This window comes from Streptopelia decaocto, assembly GCF_964273445.1.
Source record: "Streptopelia decaocto genome assembly, chromosome: 4".
NCBI classification, from domain to species: domain Eukaryota; kingdom Metazoa; phylum Chordata; class Aves; order Columbiformes; family Columbidae; genus Streptopelia; species Streptopelia decaocto.
Genome location: NC_138658.1, coordinates 39587411 through 39613913, shown reverse-complemented (window position 1 = coordinate 39613913; position 26503 = coordinate 39587411). Strand labels below are relative to the sequence as shown.

Here is a 26503-nt window from a genome sequence, read left to right as displayed (position 1 = left end):
AGCCATCCCGAAACCCTAGTTTCCAAGCTAGGGTTTCCAGCCAGTTTCTGTTTGCTGGGAAAAAAAACATATCCCCCTACAAAGTGTAAGAAAAAGGTGGGACTTCTGTGAAAGTTATTGGAGTTTTCCCAGAAAATAAGGTTGTAGGATTTTTTTTTCTCTCTCTTTTTTTTTTTTTTTTGTGTTAACATTATTTGTACTAAGTGAAAATCCCCAAACATACCCAGACCTTAGGAAACATCTAGCCAACAGCCTTAAAGTGTATGCTTCTTTGTCAGATGTGATATATTATGAAGTGAGTGGGAGAAATATGACAAAAAGGATTTTTTTGATGCACATGCATAATCCACGAGCTGTATGCATGCATCAAGCCATGACAGCAGGCTACAGATTTTATGCATTACCAGCTATTTTATAAATAATCACGTCATGCTCGTTATTTCAAATCAAACTGTTAAAAAAAGCACTGTTGTTTCCAACCACTTTTTAAAAACTATCATAGCTAAATACAGTTTTCCCAGGAAACAAAGTCATAGAACATTTTATTTTGCCAAACGAAACCCCGTCATTCTAATGTGCACCCTATTAACCACACAGAGCAGGAATGGAGAGGCAACACAAAGTAGCAAAGGTATTTTGAGCAAATAGTCAGCTGTAGCAAACAGGTCTGACTGAACAAAGCAGCTGGCGTGGTTAGAGATAGGAAGATTTTCAGGCTAAAAGTACATGCAAGTCTTAGTGGATCAATAGTGACTCCAGAAGAAAAGAAATGGGTAAGTGATTTAGTGATTACCGATACGGTTCAGTTTTTGTCTTTCTGCTTTCCTTCTCTCGCTTGGTCAAGGGAACCCTCTTCCATAGCATACTCCAATCCCACGCGCCTCTAGCAAACCCATCTTCGTCACCACCCCCTTGTGGCACAATCTTATAAGTGTTGCCATCTATGACATCTATAAGCGGCACAGTGCATGTGGTTCTGCGGGGCGGCAGGTGGATGGTGGCGGGGAAGATGCGGTTATGGGCACAGACCCGCGTGGCACACGTGCACCGATCGTAGTTCATGGGAAAAGAGGGAGGAGGGAAAAAGGTTTAGACAATTATTCATTACGATTCACAGTATGTAAACAGCTCTCTTTACCGATAAGGCTCAGTTTTATGTTTTCGTTTGGACTTTTCCTTCTGGCTTAACGGAATTCGTTTCCATAGCAAACTCCAGTCCCAGGCCCCTCTGGCAAAACCATCTTCATCCCCACCTTGCTGTGGCTCAATGGAATAATCACTCCCATCTATGTAATCTATTAGAGGTACAGTACATGTGGTTCTGAAACATTTATAGAAGGGAAAGAAAGAGCAAAATACAATTTCAGAATAGTAATCTGTCTAATCTGAAATTTACACCATTAATCATTAATCTTATAGAGCAGCTTATACCAAAAGTCACTTGTAAATATATTAAAAAATGAAACCTCAGTAGAAGGAAAAAGAGATAGTCCTTTGTGTTGTATTAGCATGTTCTGAAAATTGAAAAGTTAGGTCTAAAATGCTAATATATCAATTAATTTATCAATAGTTTTTCCTTTCTGTATGTTTATTGACATCAATATTCTAATAAAACACTGCTGGAAGCAACAGAGGAGCCTTTAACAGTCTAGGGATTTCACAGTATCATTATTTCCCTTGATTTCTATTCGTGTCAGATCTCAGCTGTCAACAAGTATGATAAGCTCTTAGCTTTTACTAGTGTAAACATGAATTTTTCACTATTCTGCCCCATTCAACTGTCCTGTAGATCCGGCCTCATAGGATAAAAAACCAAAACCAAAACACTGGTGCTCCTAGCAGCAGCCTTCAACAGAATTTTTCCTTTTTGATTTGCAACATGCCCCTCATTGTGAGCTACTGCATAGAACATCCACTAAGGAAAAGACATTATCTTGCTGTTCCCCTTGAATTTTCCAAATAAACTTTACAGTGACCAAACCTGGAGTGCTTCCAACTCTTTAAGTTAGATTCTATGAGACAGATAAACAAGTTGGGGGTGGTGGAGGGAAAGAACTGCTAAGGCTGTTCTCTTCTGCAGACAGTGCTGGAGGATGCCCCTGAAGCTGCATCCTCTCACCTGCCTTTCTTGTGTGAAACAGTAACACACACTCAATGGAAGCACACAAGCATTTCCACCTTCCTGTCTAGTATTCTGGCCCAAATACAGCCTTGAAGCTGAGTTACAGCCTTTAAAACACACAAAACCACCTCTTCAAGAAAGTTCTGCTAGTACGACAGGTTAACAAACAGGTTTTAGGATTAAGCAGTTATTTTATGGGATTAAAGAGTTTGAACAAGCACTTGGTTTCCTAAACACACACATCCCCTTGACCACACAAGCTAAGAGCGGGGTAGCACATAGCAACAACAGCATTTCAACAGCTGGAAGAAACGAAGCAAAATAGTCACTATGTCTATTAAAATAAGCTATCTAGAGATTTATTTGCCTGACTATTTTCCTTCCTCCTTACATAGCTTTTATGTTGGGAGGTAATAAAATCATGATACAGCAAATATTGATATAGATACATATAGATGTAGATATAAAACATATTGACTACAGTTTGAAAAATGGAGATTGTTACTGTGACTTTTTCTTCTTAAGAGCCCAGACACTGGAAATAACAGGAAAACATTACCTGTCCTTAGCTATAGGAGCTATAAGTGGCGCATACCAATTAATTCCCACCTCACAATGGGCATCAAGGTAAACCAAGACCTTCAAAAGAAAAAAAAAGTGAAGTCATTTGTATTTCGGTATACAAGATCATAATGAGTTAATTGCGCTCATTGACACTGAAATACTTTCATATTATAAACAATAAATGAAGCTTAAATAAATTTTTATATATATATATATATATATAAAATACATCAAACAATAATACAATACTACAAAGCTATGTGTTTCTTTGAATACAGATCCACCACCATCTCTCCCCCCAAAAAAGAAAACAAAGACAGACTTGTGTGTGAACTGGCTCCTACCTGCCCAAGTTTAGCCTTCTGGGCTCCGATGCTCCTGGCTTGGATTAAACCTTCTCTCCTCTCATTTCGAAACACCTTTACAAGGCCGTTCCACTGCTTAATATACTCATCCAGCCTCTCTTTCAAGTGTGCTATCAAATGACAAAGAAAAAAAAAATAGTTCGGTGAGATTTAAAAATAAGCTTTTTTGTACTCTTAATACAACCCAAATCCAACTCTACTTGAAAATATCTACAGACATTTAAGAGAATCTTGAATCCAACTGCTCATACTATGGCTCACAAACACTAAACCTGAAGAAATGAAGACTTGGAGCTCTCAGACTTCATGGCACAGGTTTGTCTCTGGCACATATTCAGAAAAAGCAGCTGCAGTGGTTGGCCACACCACAGGGGAGCTGTGTGGGCAATTCCCAGTCACTTTGGTATATCGCATAGCAGCTCTCAGGTCTTCACCTGTATTTCAACAGGGCAGAGAAGTTTCTACACTTTAGCACATGGTCTTCCCTCGTCAGATCATGTCACATGTACAGTCAAAGGCATCACTTTTCAGCTAAACATTTCTCTTCACTTGCTTTCTGCCTCACAAAATTTGCTGTAAGTCTATTAAATCTGGAAACCTGAGACAGAAATCCATCATACTCAAATTATTGCCCTCCCTCATCTACACCTGTTCCTTCTGGGGGCTGGGGTGGTCTTATGCTAGCATTCTAATGAAATTTATAATAAGAATAACTGGAGGGCCAGAAGTGCAGTGAATGAGCTGTGGCTCATCATAATGATGAGACAGGAAACCTCTAGCCAAAGGGACTATTCAGTAAATGGACAAACAACCACATTAGAATTAAGATGGTCTATGATTAAATAGTTACAGATTTGTATTTGCCAAACTAATCTGGAAACCACATTCCTACCACACAGTTTGAAAAAAGGATCCTAGCGTTGCATAATATTTTTGCAGAGATGATCCTGTTGAGAAAACTCAGGAAGGCAGAAGGGTGGCAGTCAGGTGCTTGCCATTTGAGCTTATGCTGATTTAACCACCGGTGTTCATTTAAAATCTATTTTTGTACTGAAAGGCTGAAAAGAATTGCTTACAGCTTCAGTTTCTCTCAGCTGGGAATCAAAATACGCCACCTAAGCTACAGCCAAGGCATCCAGGCACCGGTTTGCACCAGCTCCGAGGGGCTGCTAGATACCATCCAGACCTGTGCTGACCTCATGGGACAGGGGACGTGTGGAGGTGGAAGGAGAAGGATGCCCCTTTCAGCAGCAACAAGCCATCAGGTTGCTTCAGCAGCAATGACTTCTGCATCCTCAATGAAAATGACTGAAGTCTGGAGCTTGCCGCAACTTACGTTTCAGTATGTTTTACATTCTTGTCAACAATATTAAAAAAAATTTTCTAGTTGAAACAAAAGCTACATATAAATAACTGAAATGAAAATGGTGGTTTTTGGAAGTGATGTTTGCAAATTTGAAAATTCAGCAATTCTACCACAGACCAATCTTCTGAAACCACTCTTCTAATACTCTTTCTATTCCCCCTCTTCACGTTTATAAAATAATAGTTTTTCCACAACTAGAAGTTTTATGTATCCTCTTCTCCTTTCCCACACATTTACAATTTCTTTTGCAAATCCTTGTGCGTTAGGAAAACTTCAAGGATACATAAATATCAAACTGAAGAAAGAACAACTTTATCACATATGCTGTATAGAATAATGTGCCATGTAATATATATAGAATATATGGTATGATAGCTGTGATATAAATTTTTATAGGATAAAATCAACCAAGTTAGGAGGTCATACTAAAGTGGCACTAAGACAACATTTATAGCACACCATTATTCATTCTGTGAATTCCAAGTATATGTTACTGCAGGACTGTCAGGAATGTTTTAAAGATTTAAAACCTGAAATTATTTCCAGCTCTCCTGCCTATGGAGCCAAATGTTTTAGTTATCAAATGTTCAACTATGTAGAGCTCACGGTGAGCTGCAAAAACCTGTCATAGTGATTGTGTAAAGCTTTTCTACAGTACAAGTCCCAGGACTTTGCAGTACATTATCTGAAACCATGCCAGGGTTAGCAGCAAGTTCTGATTCCCATAGGAAAACTGAATTTTCCCTCCTTCCCACACTACAAAGCCTGCATGACAGTAGTGTATAAAATCCTGATACTTTTACAGTTAGAAATACTGTTTGGCCAGCATTAAATTCTGTTCACCTAGAAAGTGTATTTATGGTATCTGTCAACAGTCTTACAGTATTCTGGGTTTTGTTTTTAAAAAAATGTGTATTTTATCTTTCAAAATATTATAACCATCAATCTGGTCTTCCTTTGTCTGGGTTCTTCTTTCATGTCTCAGTGCATAATTAAAGCATGAACCAATGTTTTTTAAAAACATGTCCTTTCCCCAGTGGACCTTAGGCATTGCAGAACACAAGGTGGGGGAGGAAGAGGAAAACAGTTTTTTTTCCCCTTGACTCGTGGTTGTCAGTTTGAGAACTAGAAAAATTGTATTAGAAGTCCAGCCGACAGCAGCTGCCTCTGAGTCCCCTTTACTGTAACACCACTAGCATGGGGCACTCAGCTCTAACACAAGCACTGATTAAAGCTTCGGTGTCCCCACTGCAAGCACTGTCAAACAAGTTAAAAATACTGTTAACCTGTCTATGCTCATTGCTTCCTCCCTGGTTATCTTATGGGATGCTGTATCAGGGGGAAATATAGATAGCGATAAAGAAAAAAATAAGTAAATGCAAAAAGTAGACAAACCTTTGAATACTACTGTGAACACTGGTATTTACCTTGCAGTCACTCTTTGCAGGTGCATGGGCTACAGAAGTGAACTGCACCAGCTGAGACATTGACCTCTGTGCTTCAGAAAGGAATAAAGCTGGTACCTAAATCCATAACAAGTAGTCATTGAAAACCTATATACACAACTGTAATTGTAGGGACCTTCAGAAAATCTAGTGTTATGAATGCTCATCACCCTTGCAGAACATCTGTATCCTCCCTACAGCTAGTACTTACAGTAAAATAAACAGTTTTACCAAGACACACAAGAAAAACTGGGAATCCCCCCTCCACATGCAGAAGCGTGCCCCCCACTGACACTGTAGTAGATGCTGCTGCAACACTTGTTGGACTCTAACAGGCATTAATACAGAGGTCTCCATTGAAAATATCGAAACTAGGATCATTCAACCGGCTTAGTGTCATGTTCTTGTTTACTGTTCCCTTTGTGCTTTGACAAAGGAAAAAAATGCCTGAGGAGAATTCAGCACATCTCCCCACACAGTTCTCCACAGTCAAACCTGCTGTTTGCAGAAGAGATTAAGGAAGGAAGGGAAGAGTGTTATTCAGCAAAAAAGACTGCTCCCAACTGACTTTATACAAAGAATTATAATGAAAATAACATTTTCCAAGCACTGTAACCGTTCCTCCCTGTAAGGCATAACATATATAAGCTTCTCTGCTGCTGTAACTCCCTTCTGATGAAAGAGGATTTCTCGTAAAGAAGGACAAGCAGGGCTCTTTTTGAGCCAGTTTGCAACTGCTACGCTCTATTTTAATTTCATACTGCTGGAGAAGGCTGCAGCTAAGAAAAAAGGACAGCCACACCGAGCATGAGCAAACATCTACTCAGCCCAGCATGTCTGTCCCTTAACACTGGTCTCAAAGAGTGTAGATGCTCTTTGGCAGATGGAAAGGCAGATATGAAGCATGCAGTCTGAAAGCCAGTGGTCAAGGAGAAAAATCCTGTATCTGTGCTGTCAGCACTGCTTCTCTTCTGGCTGAAAAAGCAAGAAGCCACCAGCAGCTCTGCTATGATTAAGAGTGTGTGTGTTTTGCAGCTCTCCTGACAACTGGAGATCTCTTCACAGGTGGCTTGGCACACTCTGCAGCCCCTACCAGTTCATGCCTCTCTCTGGGGAGAAAGAGGTGGAGCAAGATTCTTCTCTCTCGGCCATTTTTCATCTAGAATGCAATTTGAATTATTGAAATTAAGTTAATTATCTTTACCAAGTAATAGCCTAAAGCATTTTGAAGAATTATTATAGCCAAAAAGTACACTTGCAGCAAGGTGTTCAGAGCCATTCCAGTCTGTGCTTGTTTTCCAGTCGTATACATGTGAAAACCGGGTCTTGAGCTTGCTTTACTGAATTTTCTGATTCGCGAAAGTTATTTGGGAAGATGAAGTGTGGAAAATATAGAGACAAAGGTCTGCTGGATGTTAGGTCCAGAATAGCTGTATCTGCTAACCATCCATATACGGGCAGAGAGCATAAGTGAAGTTCTGTATTTCAAAACAGATTTCTTGAAAAATAGTGCCTTTATTTAACAATCGTCGTACACTGAAAAACTGCAGTATGAGTTGTTATGCCACACAAATTCATTCCATTAATTAAATATACATAGCATAGAGTCACCTACAACTCATATGAAACCCAAGTACTGAGTCCAGTCATTAGGCAAAGAAATTGGTAGTTTTTTCTAGAGACCATCAGTGTTGTAGTGATTTTATACAGCTAACTCAGTCCTTGAATAGCTCTGAAGGAAAACTGTGATCTCAGCTGAAAAGGAAAAGCACAGCACGTTGTCTGCTGACCGAATTATTAATACTATATCCCGCAGGAGAGAAGATATTTTTGTTTTATAGCATGTGTGCATATCTAAGCCAAATTCTCAAAAGCTGTAAAAGGATACAGGAGACTATAATGTAGTGTTCAGTATTTTTATTAGACTAAACCAGATGTAGTCAAGTTTACAATGCAAGTAACTTTTCCTATCCTGTAAAAACAAACAGAAAATTATACTTACCTACTGGTATGATGTAAAAATTAACATACAATAATTACTTTAAGTAGTGACTTATACTCAAAAAGGCAACCTTGACTATGTGATGAGTTTGACTGAAAATTTTGTGGTGGGTATACCTGCAGAAAACAACTCATGTGAGGCTGGAACTGGGAGAAGCCCAGATCACTTGAAATGGAGAGTTTCAGAACAGAGTCATCTGCTTTCCATGCCACTACCCAACTCAGCTATTATAAAAACAAGAGGAGGGTAACGTGAATGTATCCTATGCTGCTGACTACTGACTAGTTCAAACTTGCCCAGGCTCCTAAAAGCCACCATTGTCGCCATCTGGAAGAGACTGTCATCCTGCACGCTCAAAGTTATGTTTCTACTTATGTGTCTACTGTTTTTCTCTGTCAACTTCTATTCAAAAACTATACTGCAATAAAATATCACAGAACTTGCAGCTTTGATGCACTATTTTGAAATTTGTTTAAAGTTTAAAACAAGACGGATTTCCTCTATATCAGTCATATTCTATCTCTGGCATACCACTTTCAGTTCTTCTCTGTATTCAGCCTTGATTTGCACTAACATGGAAAACACCACCATTAAAGGGAAAAAGTCTGTGTATGTTTCTAAAAATCACACCTAAGTACACACATCCTGATTATAAATCAGGATGCAAATGTATATTACAAAGGAAGAGAAAAAACTCTGGACTTCGGAAAATGTTGATATGCAGGACTCAAAGACAGGCAGAAATTAGAACACACTTAAATTCTCCCACCACTAAGAAACAATGAACACCTTCAAGTGACATTTAATTAAAAAAGAATATTGGAAATGAAAAAGAGATTGAAAATTAATCAGAATAATTCAATAGCCTTAGATATATATTTTATTATAGTGGGAAAAAATAAAAAAGAATCTGGCTTCCTACACAGAATAAAGAAAAATTATTCCTAACAGGCTTAACTCAAACTCCTTTCTCTTAAAACTACTCATTTACACAAGAGCTAAGAGAGATAGGAGCCATCCCTGCTTTCTACTATATACTACTCCATAAGTGCGGACAAGAGCTGATCACAAATCCTGTTATTTGAAACACCTGAATACACATAAGGATTGCCTCCTTTCTGAAAGCAGTTAATTGGAAAAGAGCTTTCCATTCACTGAAAACTAAAGGACTGTGAAGAAGCAACTTACTTTTCTTGCAGTCAACTGTTTTTAAAACAAATGAAGTTTCCTTTTCTACAAGTAGTGCGTTAATATTCCAAATATACCTTTGTTGCTAAAATCATCAATCAGCACAATTTCTGCCAAGTATTTCCTCGGTGTTCTCTTAATGACACTGTGGACTGTCCTCATGAGCGTGGACCATCCTTCATTATGGAAGACAATGACAACGCTGGAGGTGAGCAGGTTTTCATCATAATGCCAGTATTTGCATCTGTAAAAAGATTTGATTTTATTAGTTTTCACATTATGATTTACGGAACTGCTTAACAATATCTTTGCGCAAATGAAATGTTCACTGGTGGCTATTGTTCAGATTAAAGAGAAAGAGGATATAAAATGTAGTATAGAGCTTCAGTGCATCCCTGAGGTACGGGGCCCAAAGAGCAGCTCGCTTGCAGACAGCGAGCCCCTTCTCATCCTGAAAGAGAGAGCATGAAGCTGGTGAATGATGACTCCTGCCTCAAGAGACAGAAACTTTTTCCCACGTAGGCAGATTGCATCGCACAGACCCACTGAGAGACATCCCTGCCACTACCACCCTGCTGTTTGTATGGCCAGTAGAGAACTGGGGAAGAAAAGCCCCAAACAGCATCTGCCAAGATGAGGGTCCTCTCCAAACCATCAGATATCATGGTATGGGATGGACTGTGCATTTGGCTAATCTACTACAGTGATTTTTTTTTTTTTCTTAAGCCTCTTTAAATCAGATTTACCCCATAGAAGGGCTGTCTGTGAAGTGTTTCTGTTGGCTTACACAGTCCACATACAGAATCTGCATAATTAGCAAACTTTAAAACACAGTTGTGACAAGACCAAGTTTGTTAATTTCTGCCCTTTGACAACAAAATATATTTAAACATAACAATTTGCTAGAAGTACAGCAGCACCATGTGACATGCCCATGCCAGCTGCTCTGCATAGAATTGTCTCCATTTGCAAAAACTGTCAGAAAAGTATAGCTACTCATGGGGAAAATGTAATCCCATGGCAAACAAGATGTGATCTTTACTATTTATTATTCAAGGTTAAACTTCCAGGTGTAACACGCTAATGTAGCTAAAAAAAAAAGTCACCAAACCCATTCAGGGTTTCATCTTGGCATGGAACGAAAAGCACTCCTGTATCCATTTAAAACATTTTGATTTCAATTTCACTGCAGATGTGGACTTGGGTCTTTTTTCCTGAGGGATTACAGATGATTTAGAAACAAGCAATATGAGTAATCCAGTCCACACTTACCAATATTTATTCATCACATTTATCAACAATGCATTTCATTTGCAATTGTAACGTCCATTCCCCAACAGCATCCCTAAATGAGACTGTTCACAGTCTCTCTAATTACAACCAGTTCAGGTATTTCCTGGAAGTCTCCCTACCATACCACTAGCCCCTTTTCCAACTATAATAATACAACTCCTATCACCAAACCCAGAGACACAGCACTTTTAATATAAACAGGCAAAAGTCTTCCCTTTTTCATTTTATGGCAAGTAAAGCCTCTACTAGAGAGAATCTGACTTTTCAAAGACAACTATCATGTATTAAGAAATTGTGCTTGACAAATACAAACTTTTAAACTTGTGGACAAACAAACTTCCACAGTTATATTTCTCTATATAAAATAAAAAAGCTTAAATGCACAGAAGCATTCCTGTGTTTGAAAAGAAACTTCCTTAATCATCAGAAATCAACACAGTTTCTGAAACTAAATTGAGTTAAACATGGAAAGAACTCTCATAACAGATCTAGCAGGTATTTAAAGAGCATTACTTTGGTGAGGAAGGACATATTTCACTTATTTGCAGGGAACAGTATCAATATATACTGCTGCCATCCAGCGGGACCTGGACAGGCTGGAGAGTTGGGCGGGGAATAACCTAATGAAATTTAACAAGGGCAAGTGTAGAGTCCTGCATCTGGGCAGGAACAACCCCAGGTTCCAGTATAGGTTGGGAGATTACATATTAGAGAGCAGTGTAGGGGAAAGGGACCTGGGGGTCCTGGTGGACAACAGGATGACCATGAGCCAGCACTGTGCCCTTGTGGCCAGGAAGGCCAATGGCATCCTGGGGTGTATTAGAAACCGCGTGGTTAGTAGATCGAGAGAGGTCCTCCTTCCCCTCTACTCCGCCCTGGTGAGACCACATCTGGAATATTGTGTTCAGTTCTGGGCCCCTCAGTTCAAGAAGGACAGGGAACTGCTGGAGAGGGTCCAGCGTAGGGCAACAAAGATGATTAAGGGAGTGGAACACCTCCCTTATGAAGAAAGGCTGAGGGAGCTGGGTCTCTTTAGTTTGGAGAAGAGGAGACTAAGGGGGGACCTTATTAATGTTTATAAATATATAAAGGGTGAGTGCCATGGGGATGGAGCCAGGCTCTTCTCGGTGGCAAACAATGATAGGAGAAGGGGTAATGGGATCAAGCTGGAACACAAGAGGTTCCACTTAAATTTGAGAAGAAACTTCTTCTCAGTAAGGGTGACAGAGCACTGGAACAGGCTGCCCAGGGAAGTGGTGGAGTCTCCTTCTCTGGAGACATTCAAAACCCGCCTGGACATGTTCCTGTGCGACCTCACCTAGGTGTTCCTGCTCCAGCAGGGGGATTGGACTAGATGATCTTTTGAGGTCCCTTCCAATCCCAAACATACTGTGATACTGTGATATATTTCTCACCCACCAGAAAAAAAAGGGTAAAAGCACAGTATTAATTTTAGTCCTGTGGGAAAAGCAAATTACAGAATCAAAGCAGTCTGTAACTAAGTCCGATCTAATAAGGCATGTCTTCTCTTAGGCATAGTAAGTAACCTCTGAAACAGCACGATCTCTACGAGTACAGTTTACTGACTAAAATCCTCCAGCTTGATTATTTTCATGCCCAAAGTAGCTGCAGCTAATAATATTTATAAGCTACCAATACACAAGTGCTAGACCGACTGTTCAAAGTGCATGGCTCAGGCCGATGCCTTCCTTCCACAGATCCCTCTCAAAAGACTTCAGCTGATTACAGGTTGCAATAACTCCATTTGTAGCATAAGCTTTTAAGCTGTCGACAACTTATTTAGCCATTGCAGAGATAAAATGGATATGCTAAAATGGATGTGCATTAAGATTAATAATAGAACTGTGTTGCTTTACACATGCATTCACATGGATTAATTCTGGTGATAGTTGTGTTAAAATGGAGGAAAATGAGGTGTTAAACATTCAAAATTGGCATGCCAGCTGAATGCCATTCAAGAGCTTCAAGTAAAAAAGGCAGTGGAAATTACTAGCACCTTTTGCCTCAGTTTCTGACACAGGCTGTGCTGTGCTGCTCATCTGTAACTTCAGCAGTTTGCCTAGGAAACTTTTTTGCTCTCCGATTAAAAAGACAGACAGCTACAACATTCCAGACAAACAAAACAAAGCAAACACTGCAAAACTCCTAAAATATTTTGGTCACTTATTTCTCCCACTTCCTGCAGTACAGGTAAGTCATATTTAGGAAGAAAATGGTGAAGAGCCTAAAAATGAAACACAGTAAGTAATTTAACACAATTTTTAAAAGCCAAAGCTATTACAAGAGCCTGAATTGAACAACACATCTGTGAGCAATTTATAAGCATTTTTTGATCTGTATTTAATACATTTTAAAAATATAAACCCAGAGGTCTAGACAGGCTTTTTGCTACCTATCCAGCTTAATCTCCTGAAATCTGTCATCACATTTTACTTTTTAAACTTGAAAAATTACGTGTTGCTAAATGTGCCATTTGCAAGCCATAAAAGCACTACATTTATACTCCTAGTAAGATCATACTTTTAGATTTTCCAGAGGCTTTATTTCACTTATTGGACAGTCCACAGACTGAGTCATCAAGCCCATAAGCTGCAACAGACTGCAGTACCTCCAATGCACAATCTTGTCTCTCATCCTGCATTTAGAACTAGAGGTTTGAAACATGGTAGGTTTTTAGATGCAAAAAAACCTAACAAATATTTTAACCTCTGCAGCAGTTTTGTTTTTTCCAAGAAATGCAAATGTTGCTCAAGTATTTGAGTGACGGAACTCTCGTTTCCTTGCATCCACAAGGAAGGAAGCGAGACGAGCCTTTCTTCAATGGAGCAGCACTGACATCCAGTGGTGGGCAACCCAAATACCAGGAAACCATAAACGCATTTTCCTTGTGTTTGAAGCTGGATTTTACAGCACTAGTTTCCCTGTAAATTTTGGGCACCAGAAAAAGAAAATAAAAAGCCTGAATTTCCAGACTCGTGCTTCAGTTTTAGAAGATAGGGTCAAGTAGATGTGGGTGTCCAGGAAAAGCTGCACGCTGTTGAAAACTGGCATGGGCGGATTCAAAATACAGATGGGTCTGTGATAAAGAGGACTAACATACATTTCAACCTCCAGCTGCAACCCCTAGGTGCTGTCCTGCCCACATACAGTAGCACAGTGCTCTTGCAGGTGTAGCCTGCAGGGCAGCTGTGCTCATATGCTGTGAACCAAATTAAGTAAACAAACTCAAAAAAATTTATTTTGAGTTCTTATTGGCAGTGCTGAGAAGATGGCACATTGCAGCAGATACGTGGGAATGTGAAGGTAGCATCCTTGCCTCTAGAGACTTCACATCACTTTTCCTGAGCCCTGTGAAGAGTTACTATCCATGGCAAGAAGGAGCAGGTGGGCACAGCTCTGAAGGGCTAGGTGAAAGGAAGAAACACCTTCATGTCAGTCCATGAATAAAAACCTCCCATCCCCAAATCAGCACTGGTAATACTTAGTAAAACCATGGACTGACTCAACACTAGAGCAAGAACAAACCTTTTGAAAAACAAAGTAGTGATCTGATGGAGAAACAGTTTCTTCTGTTAGCCTGCATACTTAAGATGCGACTTAGTCCTATTCCCTCTCCACCCCTGGGAGGGAACAGCACTGATGGAGACTGTGCCACACCAAGACCACTGTCCCTCCATCACAAAGCTGTGCATCAGCCACAGCAATAGAGGAACATTTTACAGGTGACCCTTCTGCACCACAAGCTAGACATCCGGACTGGAACACTCCTTGGCTTGAGGAAGTTTCTGCTCTTACAGCTTTGTATGCTAATTGTTGGCTTGCTCTTACTCGTGTCCCCTAGCCCCACAAATGTGATGGTGGATGCACGCTCCAAGGACTGGATGACCCCACAGCCTCCCTGTTACCCACCACCACCGCTGCCGACACAGTGTCATATGGCCTCAGGCTGAAAAAAGTCCAGACTAGAGGCTGCTTCTCCTGGAAGAGTAATCCAGCCATCAGGCCAAAACACAAGTGAACAAGGAGAGCACCTGAACAGCAATTTAAGGGTGAGCCCCAATCACATAGATACTTAAGAGGGCAACTTGAGATCTTGAGCCAACAGAACTGCTTCTTGTGTCATCCTGAACTCCCAACATCCCTATCACACCAGCACCTAAGCTTCAGAGGAAAATAAGAGATATCATGGCTGGAATCAACTCCCTATCCTGATACTATCTTCCTCAGGTCAACTATCTAACTAGCACCTGCGCTTACCAAAGGCACATAAATCCCCTCCCTGGATTTTAAAGCACTGTACTTGTGTGCTCAGACCAAAAATGTAGCAGCACAGAGTTCTCTGAGACAGCAGGCAGCTGCCATCACATCCCAGCTCCTGAGAACCTTGGGTAAGCTGTTCCAAGCTGAGCGCCCTGAATCAGTACAAAACTGAAAGTCTCAATTTAGCATTTATCTGGAAATCGTAATTGGCATTAAAAAGTGGAATCCCTCTTCCCCATTAATATAAAACTGTTTGCAATTTTTAATTGTACTTTAAGTTTTATTTCATGTTTAAAGTGGTTTGAGATTCATAGTGATATAAATTATCATCTACTGATAACTGATTTATAATGCATCTATTTTTTCCTCACTCTTTGAGAGGGTCTTGCATGAGCAGAGCCCAAGAAGTTAGGAGCTCTGTTGTCAGTTGCAGCTTCCTTTTCTTGTAAGCCCTGTTTCTTATCTTTTAAGGAGACAGTCATTCAGCAGACAGCACACTGTTGACATACTTTAATTCTGAATTCAGGGCTGCTTTAAATCATCAGCTTATTATGACTACCACAGTAAACTGCATCAACCTCCTAGGAAGATGGATGAGAGGTTTTTTTTCACAAAAGACTTTCAACAGTTTGCTCATGTGTACAGTTCACACCAACCACCAGGGTCCCAGCTGAGACCGACTGCTTGATGCCTGCAAGTCAGAGTGATCATTGCCTAAATCTAAGGGAGAAGGAGACAGAATACAGAGCTAGGCATTGCTTTGTTAAGATACAACTAAGTAAATCTGATGTTAATACTGGATTTGTTACCTGTGAAGCCTTACAGGGTATTTTTACGCATCATCAACATCAATATAAGATTATAGTGGTCAACTTACAAAACAGGTGTTCTGGAAGAGAAGTAAATGGATAATCCCCAAGAAGGACAGTTTGTTCAGCTAAGATTGTAGGGTTTTTGTTTGTTTTTTTTGTTTGGTTGGGTTTATTTCCTCCTTCAGCAGACAGCAGCAAAACCCCTACCACACACTACCTAACAGCTTACACCTACACTGAAACAGAATTTTCAACTACAATAGCTACAAGCTTTACTGATTTCCATTCCTGAAGGAACCTGCAAAGCTATGTGACTAAATTTTGTTAATGCTACCAGAAGCACAAGCTACATATCCTACCATACCTCTAAAAGTGCCATGATATAAATTCAGGGCAAGATTTGTACAGAGACCCAACATTAGAGCTAACAGGAAAATTAAAGAAATAAACTTTGCATTTTTTTTTAATCACAAGATTCTTGTCTGTATGTTTGTAAGAAGTTACAATTCGCTGTATATGGCAATTCTCATAATTTCTCCATCAAGGTGCGCACTATTTTGGGAAGTTGTGGCTTGATGCATTTGCCTATGTACAGCTCAAAAGAGTCCACCTGTATATAATTTTAGATTTATTAAATGCTGATAGGTTTTACCTAATATAATAAACAAAAGACTAGAAAGAAGCTTGGGGCAGTGGGCTCAGTCACACAGAAATGCTTTATTTCCACCATGCCTCCCTTGCTCATCAGATGTTATACCTTGAACTTCCTGCCCATGCTCAATTGGACTGAATTAGAATTTACATCATGCAAGTTTATTTAAATGCTCTATCACAGTAAGTTCTGGTTAGCAGGAACAAGACAAAGCATAAGAAGTTACTTTAATTTGTAGCAGAAGTTAATTTAATCTACATTCAGACTGCAATTTATTTGACAGAACACCTCCTCCACTTGCCCCAAAATTTCTAGGATGAAGACGGCACCTGTGGGGTTACACAGGCAGCTGCATGAAACCTCTCAGGCTCTTCTCTGCCCCCTCCTCTAAAAGTCAGGGTTTAAGAATTTAAATATACTCCAGGCACTGCACTACACATATTTGTCGAATCAGAGGTTGTTAAGAGCTTGGTCTTCTCATTTCAGATGAACGCACACAGGTAAGTAAATCCCAACTACAGATAACACAGCCGATGCCTCTGTCAACTTCTTTGCACTCTCCAGGTGAACTGTGATATTTGTCTGTTGAAACTTAAAATTCAAAATGCTAGCAGCCAGTGATAAAGAGACACAGGATCCATCTTCACTGTAGTTTTCAATATTGGGACCTGAAATGTTAGCAGAAAATGCTTTGTTTTGCTTTAAGTATAAGGCCTGGAATTCAAATCTTTCCTGACCACAAGGAGATGCTCTGTGAATACATGGCTAATTACATTTTAAATGCTTTTTTTCCTCCAGGAGTCTTGCCAGCAGTAAGGCAGCTGATAACCTGCAGTGGTAAGCCAGCCCTCCCCATTATATTTGACCACTGTAATTCACCCGATTCTCAACCCCAGCTCTCAGTGAGGCACACAAAGATCTATGTGCATACTATAAAATTACTTTTCTTGGTTACAGAACAGTTCCAGTGTACTATGTGGCAGCTGAATAAAAGATTTTCCCAAGGTACCATGTGAAATGAAACCAAGTCCCTAAAGCTCCATTTCCAATGACACAGATACTAACAGTAATTACTGAAAGCTTATTTTGTGTAACAGTATCAAATATGTAATTTGCACAGTGCTATAATTAAGGAACTAATCACATTCCTGAAGAAAGCAGGCTCCACTCCAGAGCTTTTCTATTCAATCTCCTTGGCTACTGGACAGCTAACTATTTACTGTAAGAGAACAAATTAAACTAATGTTATTTGCCCAGAGTAAAAAGACCATCCATTTCTAATGTGCAGCCAAGATTCATCAGCCTTATTTTATACACTGAATAATTGTTTATAAGTGAAGATTTTGGTATTTTTTTCAACTCAAGTCCAGCACTAGAAGATTTCTGTACAGTTTGACACTTTTAACAGCATTTGGACCAACTGAAGGGTTCAAGCAGTCACCATCAACTATGACAGGAAAAATATCTTTACTAACATCTCTGCTTTACTAACAAACAGCTCTACATGTTTGCATTCTTAACTAAAGTTAGAAATCTTTATTTTTGGCAAGAATTGTTTCCTCTGCTTGTACTAAAAATAAAAAAAAAATAGAACAAACGCCCTTCAAAACTACATGTATGATTTTTTAAAACAAGCCAATTGTCATTTCCTTTTGATTTGTTTTATAAAATGTCATGAGCTGCAAAAACAGTTATCCAAAAATACATTTCTGTACACAAGGAGCATTGTACTCAGGCAAGGAAGAGTTACTTTCTCAGGTTTTTCAACAAAAGCTTGTTGCCAGTTGTTCTGCTTGGAGTAAAAAAAAGTAACCCCTGACAACAGATCCAATTATTCAAGTACAAATTTGTTGGCCCAGGGGCATGCTCTGTAACAGCAATAACGTCATGAAAAAGGACAAGTCAAACTACATAATCCACGGAAGGAAAAAACACTTAAAAAATATTTATTTTGCCATGATCAGACTGACAGATGTGTGTGGGTGATGCAGCTGAAATTCTGGCTCATGCTGGTGAACAGACAGCAGTTATCTATTGTCATATTGAAAAAAAAACAATCCAGCAATAGATTAATTTGTCTTGTGCCATAAACATTTACAAAGTCATGATGCTTCCTCTCCCAGTCAAACTACTCAGGATAAAATTCCTGCAACATTTATCAAAAGAAGCTGTCAAAAAAAAAAAAAAAATCTATCTTAAATAGAGTCATAAGACTAAAACCCTCTGGGTCAGTAAGAATAATTCGTAAGCAAGTCTTCCATGGGTTGGATAACAACAGCATATCAAGCCTGAGCAAAGCACGTTGAGCACTGATCCTTTCTTACAGCCAACACAATTAATTACCCTGGCATGAAATCTGATCAACAGTACGAACATCCCTGGCTTAAGGGCTCTGCAGTAATATACATTAGTTAATAGGACACACAGGGAGTTTCACAGAACACTTAAAATATACTTTAAAAGAATGCTTCTTGCCTTAAATTTCAACCCAAAGTGCAATAAATATGACCCAAACCCAGCAAAATATAACAATGGAAACAGCAGATATAGATGGGAATGTTCTACTGTGAAGGTCAGCGTCTTGAAGAAAAACTTGCATTGCTTCTTATCATTTTTGAGATAAACTACAAAGAGACTACTGCAACTAATGCGTTGTAGATATGTATTTTTTTAGAAATACTGAATAAAGATTCTTTGGAACAACTCACATTGCCTTGGTCTTGTATAACCAGGTGCAGCTCTTGGAATGAACCATACACCAGACAGCCACACTTCTCAGAGCCCCACACTTGCACTCATCGGTGGTTTTGACCATTGGGCAGTTTTCTCCTCCTTTTTGACTCTTCCATAAAGAAACCATTATGTAAATGTTTCCTAACATCTGCCATGAGAAGTTCACAATTTCAGGTGTTACAACTTTGCCACAAAGAGACCAAGAATGGCTTCTTTCAGGACAAGCTCCCCAAGACACAGGAACAGCCCATTCCCACGTGCAGTAAGTCAAAGAGACATGGCAGACAGCCCACCCGGCTGTATCAGGAACTCCTGATGGAGCTCCAATGCAGAAAGGAAGAGTACGTAAGGTAGATGCATGGATGGCTACCTAGGAGTACAGAAATACTGCCTGAGCACATGCAGAGAATTAAATTATGTGCCATGCCTGGAAATGTTCAAGGCCAGACTGAACATGGCTCTGAGCAACCTGATCTAGTTGCAGATGTCCCTGCTCATTGCAGGGGGTTGGACTAGGTGACATTTGAAGGTCCCTTCCAAGGTCCCGGCATGTTTTGAATTCGGTAGTACCCCATTACATTTTTGGAATAGATTAACTTTCTCTAAAATAATCCAGAACTAGATTACTAGAGCTTAAATGTGTCAGGGATCTTCTAGCATGAAGACAAGGGAGAGCCATCGATCCAGCCGTGCAGAAGCACCAGCTGTCCAAGCAGGACTTGGACAGAACCTGGCACATGTATGGAGGAACTGGAGCACCTGAGAGGACAGGAGACTTCCACTGCCTCAGTGGACACAGTAAATACAAACTGTGCTCCACAGACTGCCACTTCAGGCATCACTAGTCAGTGTTTCTAGCAGGCAGGACATCAGAGAACCCACCAGAGATGCAGCACGTTGTGAGTCCTCAGCACGATGTGGAGCTCAGCTGAAGACATACCTGTGTAGGAGCCACGCTTTAATTGTGGCCACAAAACACTGAAGTTCTAATGCCAAAGGAATGGTGTCCTAGTAACACCTCCCTTTGAAAAGAGGACTTATAAATGAGTTGGCTTATTGAAAAGATAAACTAAGGGTAAAAAGCCTTCAGGTAGCACAGAGCTTTTTCAAAGATACCATATTAGGAGCTGAGAGTGTTTATTGTTAATCATAAAAAAAGCCTAGAGAGAAACTAGGGAAAACCAGCATGATTAAAAAACAGATGCTATTAGCAGTAAGACAGACATTCTTTGAATGCACAGGATGGTGTCCGAACAAGGAAAACAGAAATGAGCACTAATGCAGGCAAACTGAATGTAAACAGTAAGATTGGTTTAAAAAAAAAATTAAAAAATAATAAAAAAAGAGAAATAGCTTACTGAAGCATAAAAGCTGCTATTGAAATATTTTTTTCAAACACCACAAGTAGGATGCCTGCCAGAAAGTCTGTTGGGCTGATAGACGATCAAAATGAAAAGAGACCACTTCAGAAGCAGGAAAGCTAAATTAAGTATTTCCGTTGAACTCTCAAGCAGTGACCAACGCCAGACACCCAGGGAACAGAACAAAACCAGAGCAAGGACACAGAGATGCCTCCCACTACATGTTCCTACCTCCAGCTACCTGGAGCTTAGGGTCTTTGTAATGCAGAGATAATAGATTTCTACATTATAGCTTCTACTGGATTTTTCTACCATGAATAGCCTAATTGCTTTTTTCTTTTTTTTAAAGCCCAATACTTACAAGAGAATGCAATGTAAATTGACATACTAGTGTGATGTACAACTGTTACTGACACCAGCCTCGTTATCAAACAAACAGGAGGAAAACATGACAGCAATTTTTATAAAAGGACCCCAGGGAGCTAAAGAATTGCTGACCACCAAGTATGACCTCTGTGTTGAAAAGAAGCTACTAATAAATAATAAAATTAGTAAACCACAGACACAACTTTTCCAGAAAAAAAGCCATGTTGCAGAAACATCATCTTTTGAAGAAATAAACTGTGTGGCTGCGGGTGAGCCCATTAATAGAGTAACTGAATTCTGAAAGCCTTTGATGAGGTTCTTTGCTTTCTTTACTGTAAAAAGTTCCCCATCAAAATATGGCAGGCTAAGATGGAAGATCTCTCAGACTAATAACTGCTACAGTGTAAAAACTGTCTATACATTCCCATTTTTTTAAGGGAGTTTGTGACTGCAGCATTCTAAGTATCTGTGCTGGGAGCCAAGCCGTCCACCTCCTCTTCCAGGTCATGACTGAACAATAAAAATTTTATTGGTAGTTGCAATTAAAATGACTATAAAGAGCTGCAGGATAATTCAAGGACACTACTGAGGAAATGAGCTGGCAGGAGAGCTCACTGCAAATGCAAATGAATTTATATGGAGTGTTAGACCACTAGCAGGTCTACTCAGTGATAGACCCTAAATCTCACATTACCACTCAAAAAAAAAAAAAAAAAATCTTGGACTCAAACATGGGTAGCTTTTTGAGTCTCTTATCTCAGAGTTAACAAAAGGGCAAATAGAATGGCAGAAATAACAAGGAAGTAATTTGAAACATTTATGTAGCAGGTTGATGTACGTATCTCTGATATTGCCGTATCGCAGGATGGCAGAGTAACACAGATACTTGACAGCATCCGGGAGGATGTTCTTCAGCCTGGAAAAAGTCACTGATTCAGGATGTCATTAATTCAAAGAGTATAAATGCATTTAGAAGACAAGTCTGTGCACAGAATAAGGTCTATGAAGCATGACAATCCTGTTGCAATTTTTGGCTCACATGTCCCAGCCCACTGGTTGCCAGGAATGAAACTTAGTCCCTCCTTGTATGTTTTCTCACAAGCACATGTTACTGAGCTAGAGCTAAGACTCTCAAGAAAAATGATCTGTGGTCAGACCCAGTATAGCTGTACTTTTAAAATTTCATTTCTTTTTAAAATACTCTAGACAAGTGGCTCACGATGCTGGAAAAACAACCCAGTTCTTGCTCTCCCTAGCAGCAATTCTCTTCAGTTATGACTTCATGACTTTTTTTTTTTCTTAAGAGGACACACCTTGTTGCCTGACAGCATTCATCCTCAAACTTAGGTCAATTTTTCATTTCCCTAGCGTGGCGTATTTATCTTGAATCCAAGATCATCCAGAAGCCTTATCACTCTATATGTACTTCAGCCCTACCTCTGTGCAGACTCTTGATCGCAAAAAAGGGAAATAAGAAAATCGAGGGAGCAATCAAATTAATATCCTTCCCTAAAGCTAACATTAGTTTTATCGCGGTTCTGCTAGGAGGAAAACAACATGTAAAATTCAATATAAATGACTGCTCTTAAAAGTAAAAGGGTGACACTATCAGGACAATTAAAAAACATCAAAAAATTGTAAAAATCACCCAAGTTTTAAGAAAAAGTTTTCTTCCAGCAAGTGTACAGAGGTTTTGGGCAGGGCCTGCTATGCCTACTGTATTTCTTTAACTAGAAATGAGGTGGAAAGCAGGTGTTGCTCCATTTAAACCCAGGTTATGTCTCCCTTTACCGTCCTGCAGAGTCCTGAAAGGCTGTAGTGAGATGATGGCATCTTTGAAATTTTGTACACTGACTTTTACATATCTCCATACATTCCTGATTTTCTTTAGCCAAACCTATGACTTGCTGTATGCCAACAGAAGTGCTTGGCTTCAATCTTGAAATAGATTGGCTAAAATCCATGAGGCGAGAGTATCCAGTACTGGCAAAACCAAAATAATCTGATGTACCTGACAAACAATTTCAGCATGCCATCCAACATTATTCCTCTCTACAGGGTGCAGCAAGAGTTAAGGCTTTTTACGGCAGCTGAGACTGTCCAGAATCACAAGCAAATTTCCTACTGACTCAATAAGGGCAGCTGGTAAATCATTTTGGAAACGTGTTCGGCTCCAAAGTCAAAACTAAACATAGCAAAATTGAATCTCCCTTTATTAGCATTTCTTCCCTCTTCACCCTCCAGCAGGGACAAGTCCTAAGGCTATGTGGCTTTTAAGCTGAGGGAGACAGTTTTTGCAGCACTACTCCACTCCCGCTAGCACTGCCTGGGAAAGCATTTGACATCTTTCACTGAACAAACCTCACTCCTTAGGGTGATACTTAAAAATTTTGATGCCTAAAGGAGAAGAAGGCTGAAGCGAGGACTACTTGGATTTGAATGTCTATGAACGAGTAATCCAGTTTTTGCCTGACAGATCTTCAGTTATCAATGCCGAGATACCATTAACCAAAAAAAAAATAAAATTATTATGCTGCACTTTGGTAGGATTAAACTGGATGTTGACCAGCCTTATCAACCAAAATGGCTTCTGGACTTATAAAACAGATCAGTGGGAGGAAAATAAGGAAAATAAACAGTGTATCCACAACAGGCTATCTGCTACCTTTTGCTGCATTTCTCACCAGTATTGGGGGATGAGCAGGAAAGTGAGTAGGTTGATACCTGAAAACACAGCAATATCAGCCAATTTTACATTGCTTCCCCTCTCTTCTGCCATTCCCAGGAGACACATGGAAGCTATAAACCTTTAACTTATTTAGGGCAATTGTATGCACCCCAAGTATTTGCTACATTAAAAAATTGGTATAGAGTTGCCTGAAAGATGCCTTTTGTTCACATTGCGTTTCATGCTCTTTTGTCTGCTTGCTCAGAATATTAAATAATAAAACCTAACTTTGATATGGGCTGCTGGCTTTGAGCTCCATGGAAGATTTATCTGCAAGTGTGCTTGCAGGCAACTGTTTCTAAAATTAATCTTTTCTGCTCTGATCATGGCTGTCCCTCCTATTCCTCAAAGTATGCCAAGTATTTAATTCTTCCTTGGCAATTTCTATTTATTACTTCTGTTCTGAAGGAGAGTAAAGACAAACTCTGAGATCATGCCGGAAACACTTCAGGAAGCTGTAGGTGTGGAACTGTGTAGCAGACAGGTATGCTCCCTGGTGCCCTCCACCCTGGGGAAAAACAGAGGGGAGGGAGTAGTTGAGCTCTGCTGCCAAAGATATGACTGCTAGCCTGGGCAGAAGCAGCCCAGTCGCACCTTCAGATGACGTGCTGCCGTTTCTGCTTCGCTGTCCTTGCAGAGAGAGGAGAGGAGGGTGCTTCCACCTCCTTCCCTCATCTCTCTTCAGGGAGGGCAAAGCCAAACTGAGCTCTGCTAACGTGAACTCCTGCCATCGGCTCCCCTCTGCTCAGTTCATCACAGCATGGGGAAATGCTTTTTTCCTCTGTGTTTCCTTAGTCCTGTTGCCTCCTACAAAGGGGGCCCCAGTGGCTACAAATGCCTCAGCAGAAGCAGCAGTGCCTAGGGAATAACCTCCCTAAAAGAAAACGCCGACCTACACAAGTTACCCAGATCGTTTCTTCCCCTTCAGAAAGATCTCCTTAGCACAGAGATCCAACTGCTGACCTCAGCGAAGAAAGAAAACTCAAGTGAACCCCAGGACGGGCAGTGCTTCCTCACCACCGGCAGCAGACAGGCACGGCACTCTCCTCTGACTGCCGGCAAGCGGAAACCTTCAGTAAATCACCCAGAGAACACGACACAAAGGAATGGAAACACTGCACTCTGTGCACTTCATCCGCTTTCAGTGAGCACACACCAGGTAGTAAATCCAAGCAGCTGTACAGCTCATGCAGAGGCATGAGTCAGAGTCACAGCTGGCCAGTTCTCTCCTGCCTTACAAAATGGAAAAACACCCACTATAAAAGGCCACAGTAGAGCCCCAGTAACCATCCAGTGACCAAACAGATCAGCTGCCACAGCTGGAAACATAAAATCCAGAGGCTGGCACCTCATATTATCATATTTAAATTCATGTACTCTGCCTTGCAAACGCAAAAACAACAACAACAAAAAACCCAACAACAGCAACAAAGTAACAAAACCAAAAAAACCCCTACCAATCAGTCAGTTTGCTCAGAAATTCATCCTTCACTGATACTCAACAAGGAAAATTCTATCAAATGCAGATTAGCCTGAGGGTAAATTTGGTTCCATATTTGCCAAAGGTCAGAAGAGCCTGTGTAAACCTGGTAGTAATCACTGAGTAAATGTTGATAACTTCTCAGAACTTCCCCACACCAAAGCAAACATTTTCCCAGCAAGTAAAAAAAAAAAAAGTTGGTCTGTTTTCTTTTGTTTGTTTTGTTTTTTCCTAAGACTGCTTCCTTCTTTATAAAAATGTGGTGAGGAACTGTTACAAGACTACTCTTCTATTAGCTCCAAACCCCAGACACCATTATGGCAGATCTATACTTCCGTTAACGCAGGTGATTAAGTAGAATTGTTTAAAGCCAACAATATTGCTTTGTTTCTGTTCTCCTTTTTTTTTTTTTTTTTTTTTTTTTAAGTTTTTTAAAGCATTGGAGTGAAACCAAACCAGAATAAACTAGCTGTAGTATAGGAGCTTCTGCATGACATGATAAAGAAAATAATTCTTTCTTAAAAACAAATAATAGTAAGTTATGTATTAAGAAAATTTGACTATGAACACTGTGGCTGAACACGGAACATGCCAGTACATGCAGTTAGACACTAAAATGGATGACTTCAGAGATAAACCAATATAGACTAAATATTCATGGAAGAAATAATCGGAACAGCATTAAGAATAATATACAGAAACATTTAGTATAGTGCAGCACTCTTGCCTGTCAGGACATGAAGCCTTAATTATTTGGCCTAATTAATAATAATATTTTAAGCATTGATTAGGATATATGGAAAGAAAATAATTAAATCCTGTAAAAACAGAACTAAAAGAAAACAAAAAGTTTGCTTACTCTTCTTGACGCAAGTCATTAACGCTCCGATCTAGTGAGATCATATCACTTGCCACCATATTAAACCCAAACTCTTTAATGCTGGCTTGAATGGATTCTTTGTAATCTGGTCCTAAAACATATGGTTTCGCTTCCTCTCCAGGGCCACCAACAACTCCATGAGGCTCAGGCTCTTTGGGTTCAAAATTACCAAGGACTCCAGGTCGTAAAATGGGATCTCGGTATACAAATGTCTGAGGCTTAAATGTGAGATACTGCCTCTGGATGATGTTTTGCTGTTTGTTATCACCACCACCATGATGATTTAGTTCATTTTTGGCCTTATTTTTCCTTCGAATGGATTCCAAGTCTACTTCCACACCTTCAACATGAGGCCAAGGTACCACAGGTTTGAACTTCTCATTTCCTAGTCCATGGTCTCCTTTGTTTGGCATGGGTCTGTTGGCTTCCTTGTCATCCTATATGTACACACAGAGAAACAGCAGGAGATAAATTGATGACCCTTTATTTATTTGAATCTAGTACTTTAACGCATTGAGAGGTGTTAAGCAAGAAGGGAGAAGTCTCTGTTAGGGGGCTGAATCAACACATTTTACTAAAGCAACTGGCTGCTGGAGGACATCACCAGTTGGCATCCACACTTACCTTGGTGAATGGGTCCTGGAAATGGCCTAACGCCCAAAACATCCCCAAAGACCAAATAGCCACATAGGACACGTTAACTTGCGCATAGCTCAAGCTAAATACCAAACCAACGTGCCCCAGCAGAGAGCACTGACAGAGCATTTTAGGCAGGAGAGGGTGGTATAGAGGCAGAGGATGCTGTGCTCTGTAGCGCAATGTTGTCTGCCTCCATACCAATCCACATCTAATCCCCAACCTTCAC

The 26503-nt window shown here is 40.0% G+C and overlaps 1 protein-coding gene across 3 annotated transcripts in view; it reads right to left on the bottom strand.

The window, feature by feature from the left end:
- The window catches only part of GALNT7 (polypeptide N-acetylgalactosaminyltransferase 7), a 72909-nt gene that overhangs the window by 15169 nt on the left and 31237 nt on the right, over positions 1-26503 (bottom strand). The window contains exons 2-7 of one of the 3 annotated variants that reach the window (XM_082050416.1): positions 25618-26075; positions 9130-9296; positions 3031-3161; positions 2682-2761; positions 1139-1321; positions 794-976 (exon numbers count right to left, since the gene is read on the bottom strand). In XM_082050416.1, coding sequence (XP_081906542.1) covers positions 794-976; positions 1139-1321; positions 2682-2761; positions 3031-3161; positions 9130-9296; positions 25618-26075 — 1202 coding nt within the window. The remainder of the gene's footprint in view (positions 1-793; positions 977-1138; positions 1322-2681; positions 2762-3030; positions 3162-9129; positions 9297-25617; positions 26076-26503) is intronic. The other 2 variants (XM_082050415.1, XM_082050414.1) reach the window with 2 other exon arrangements.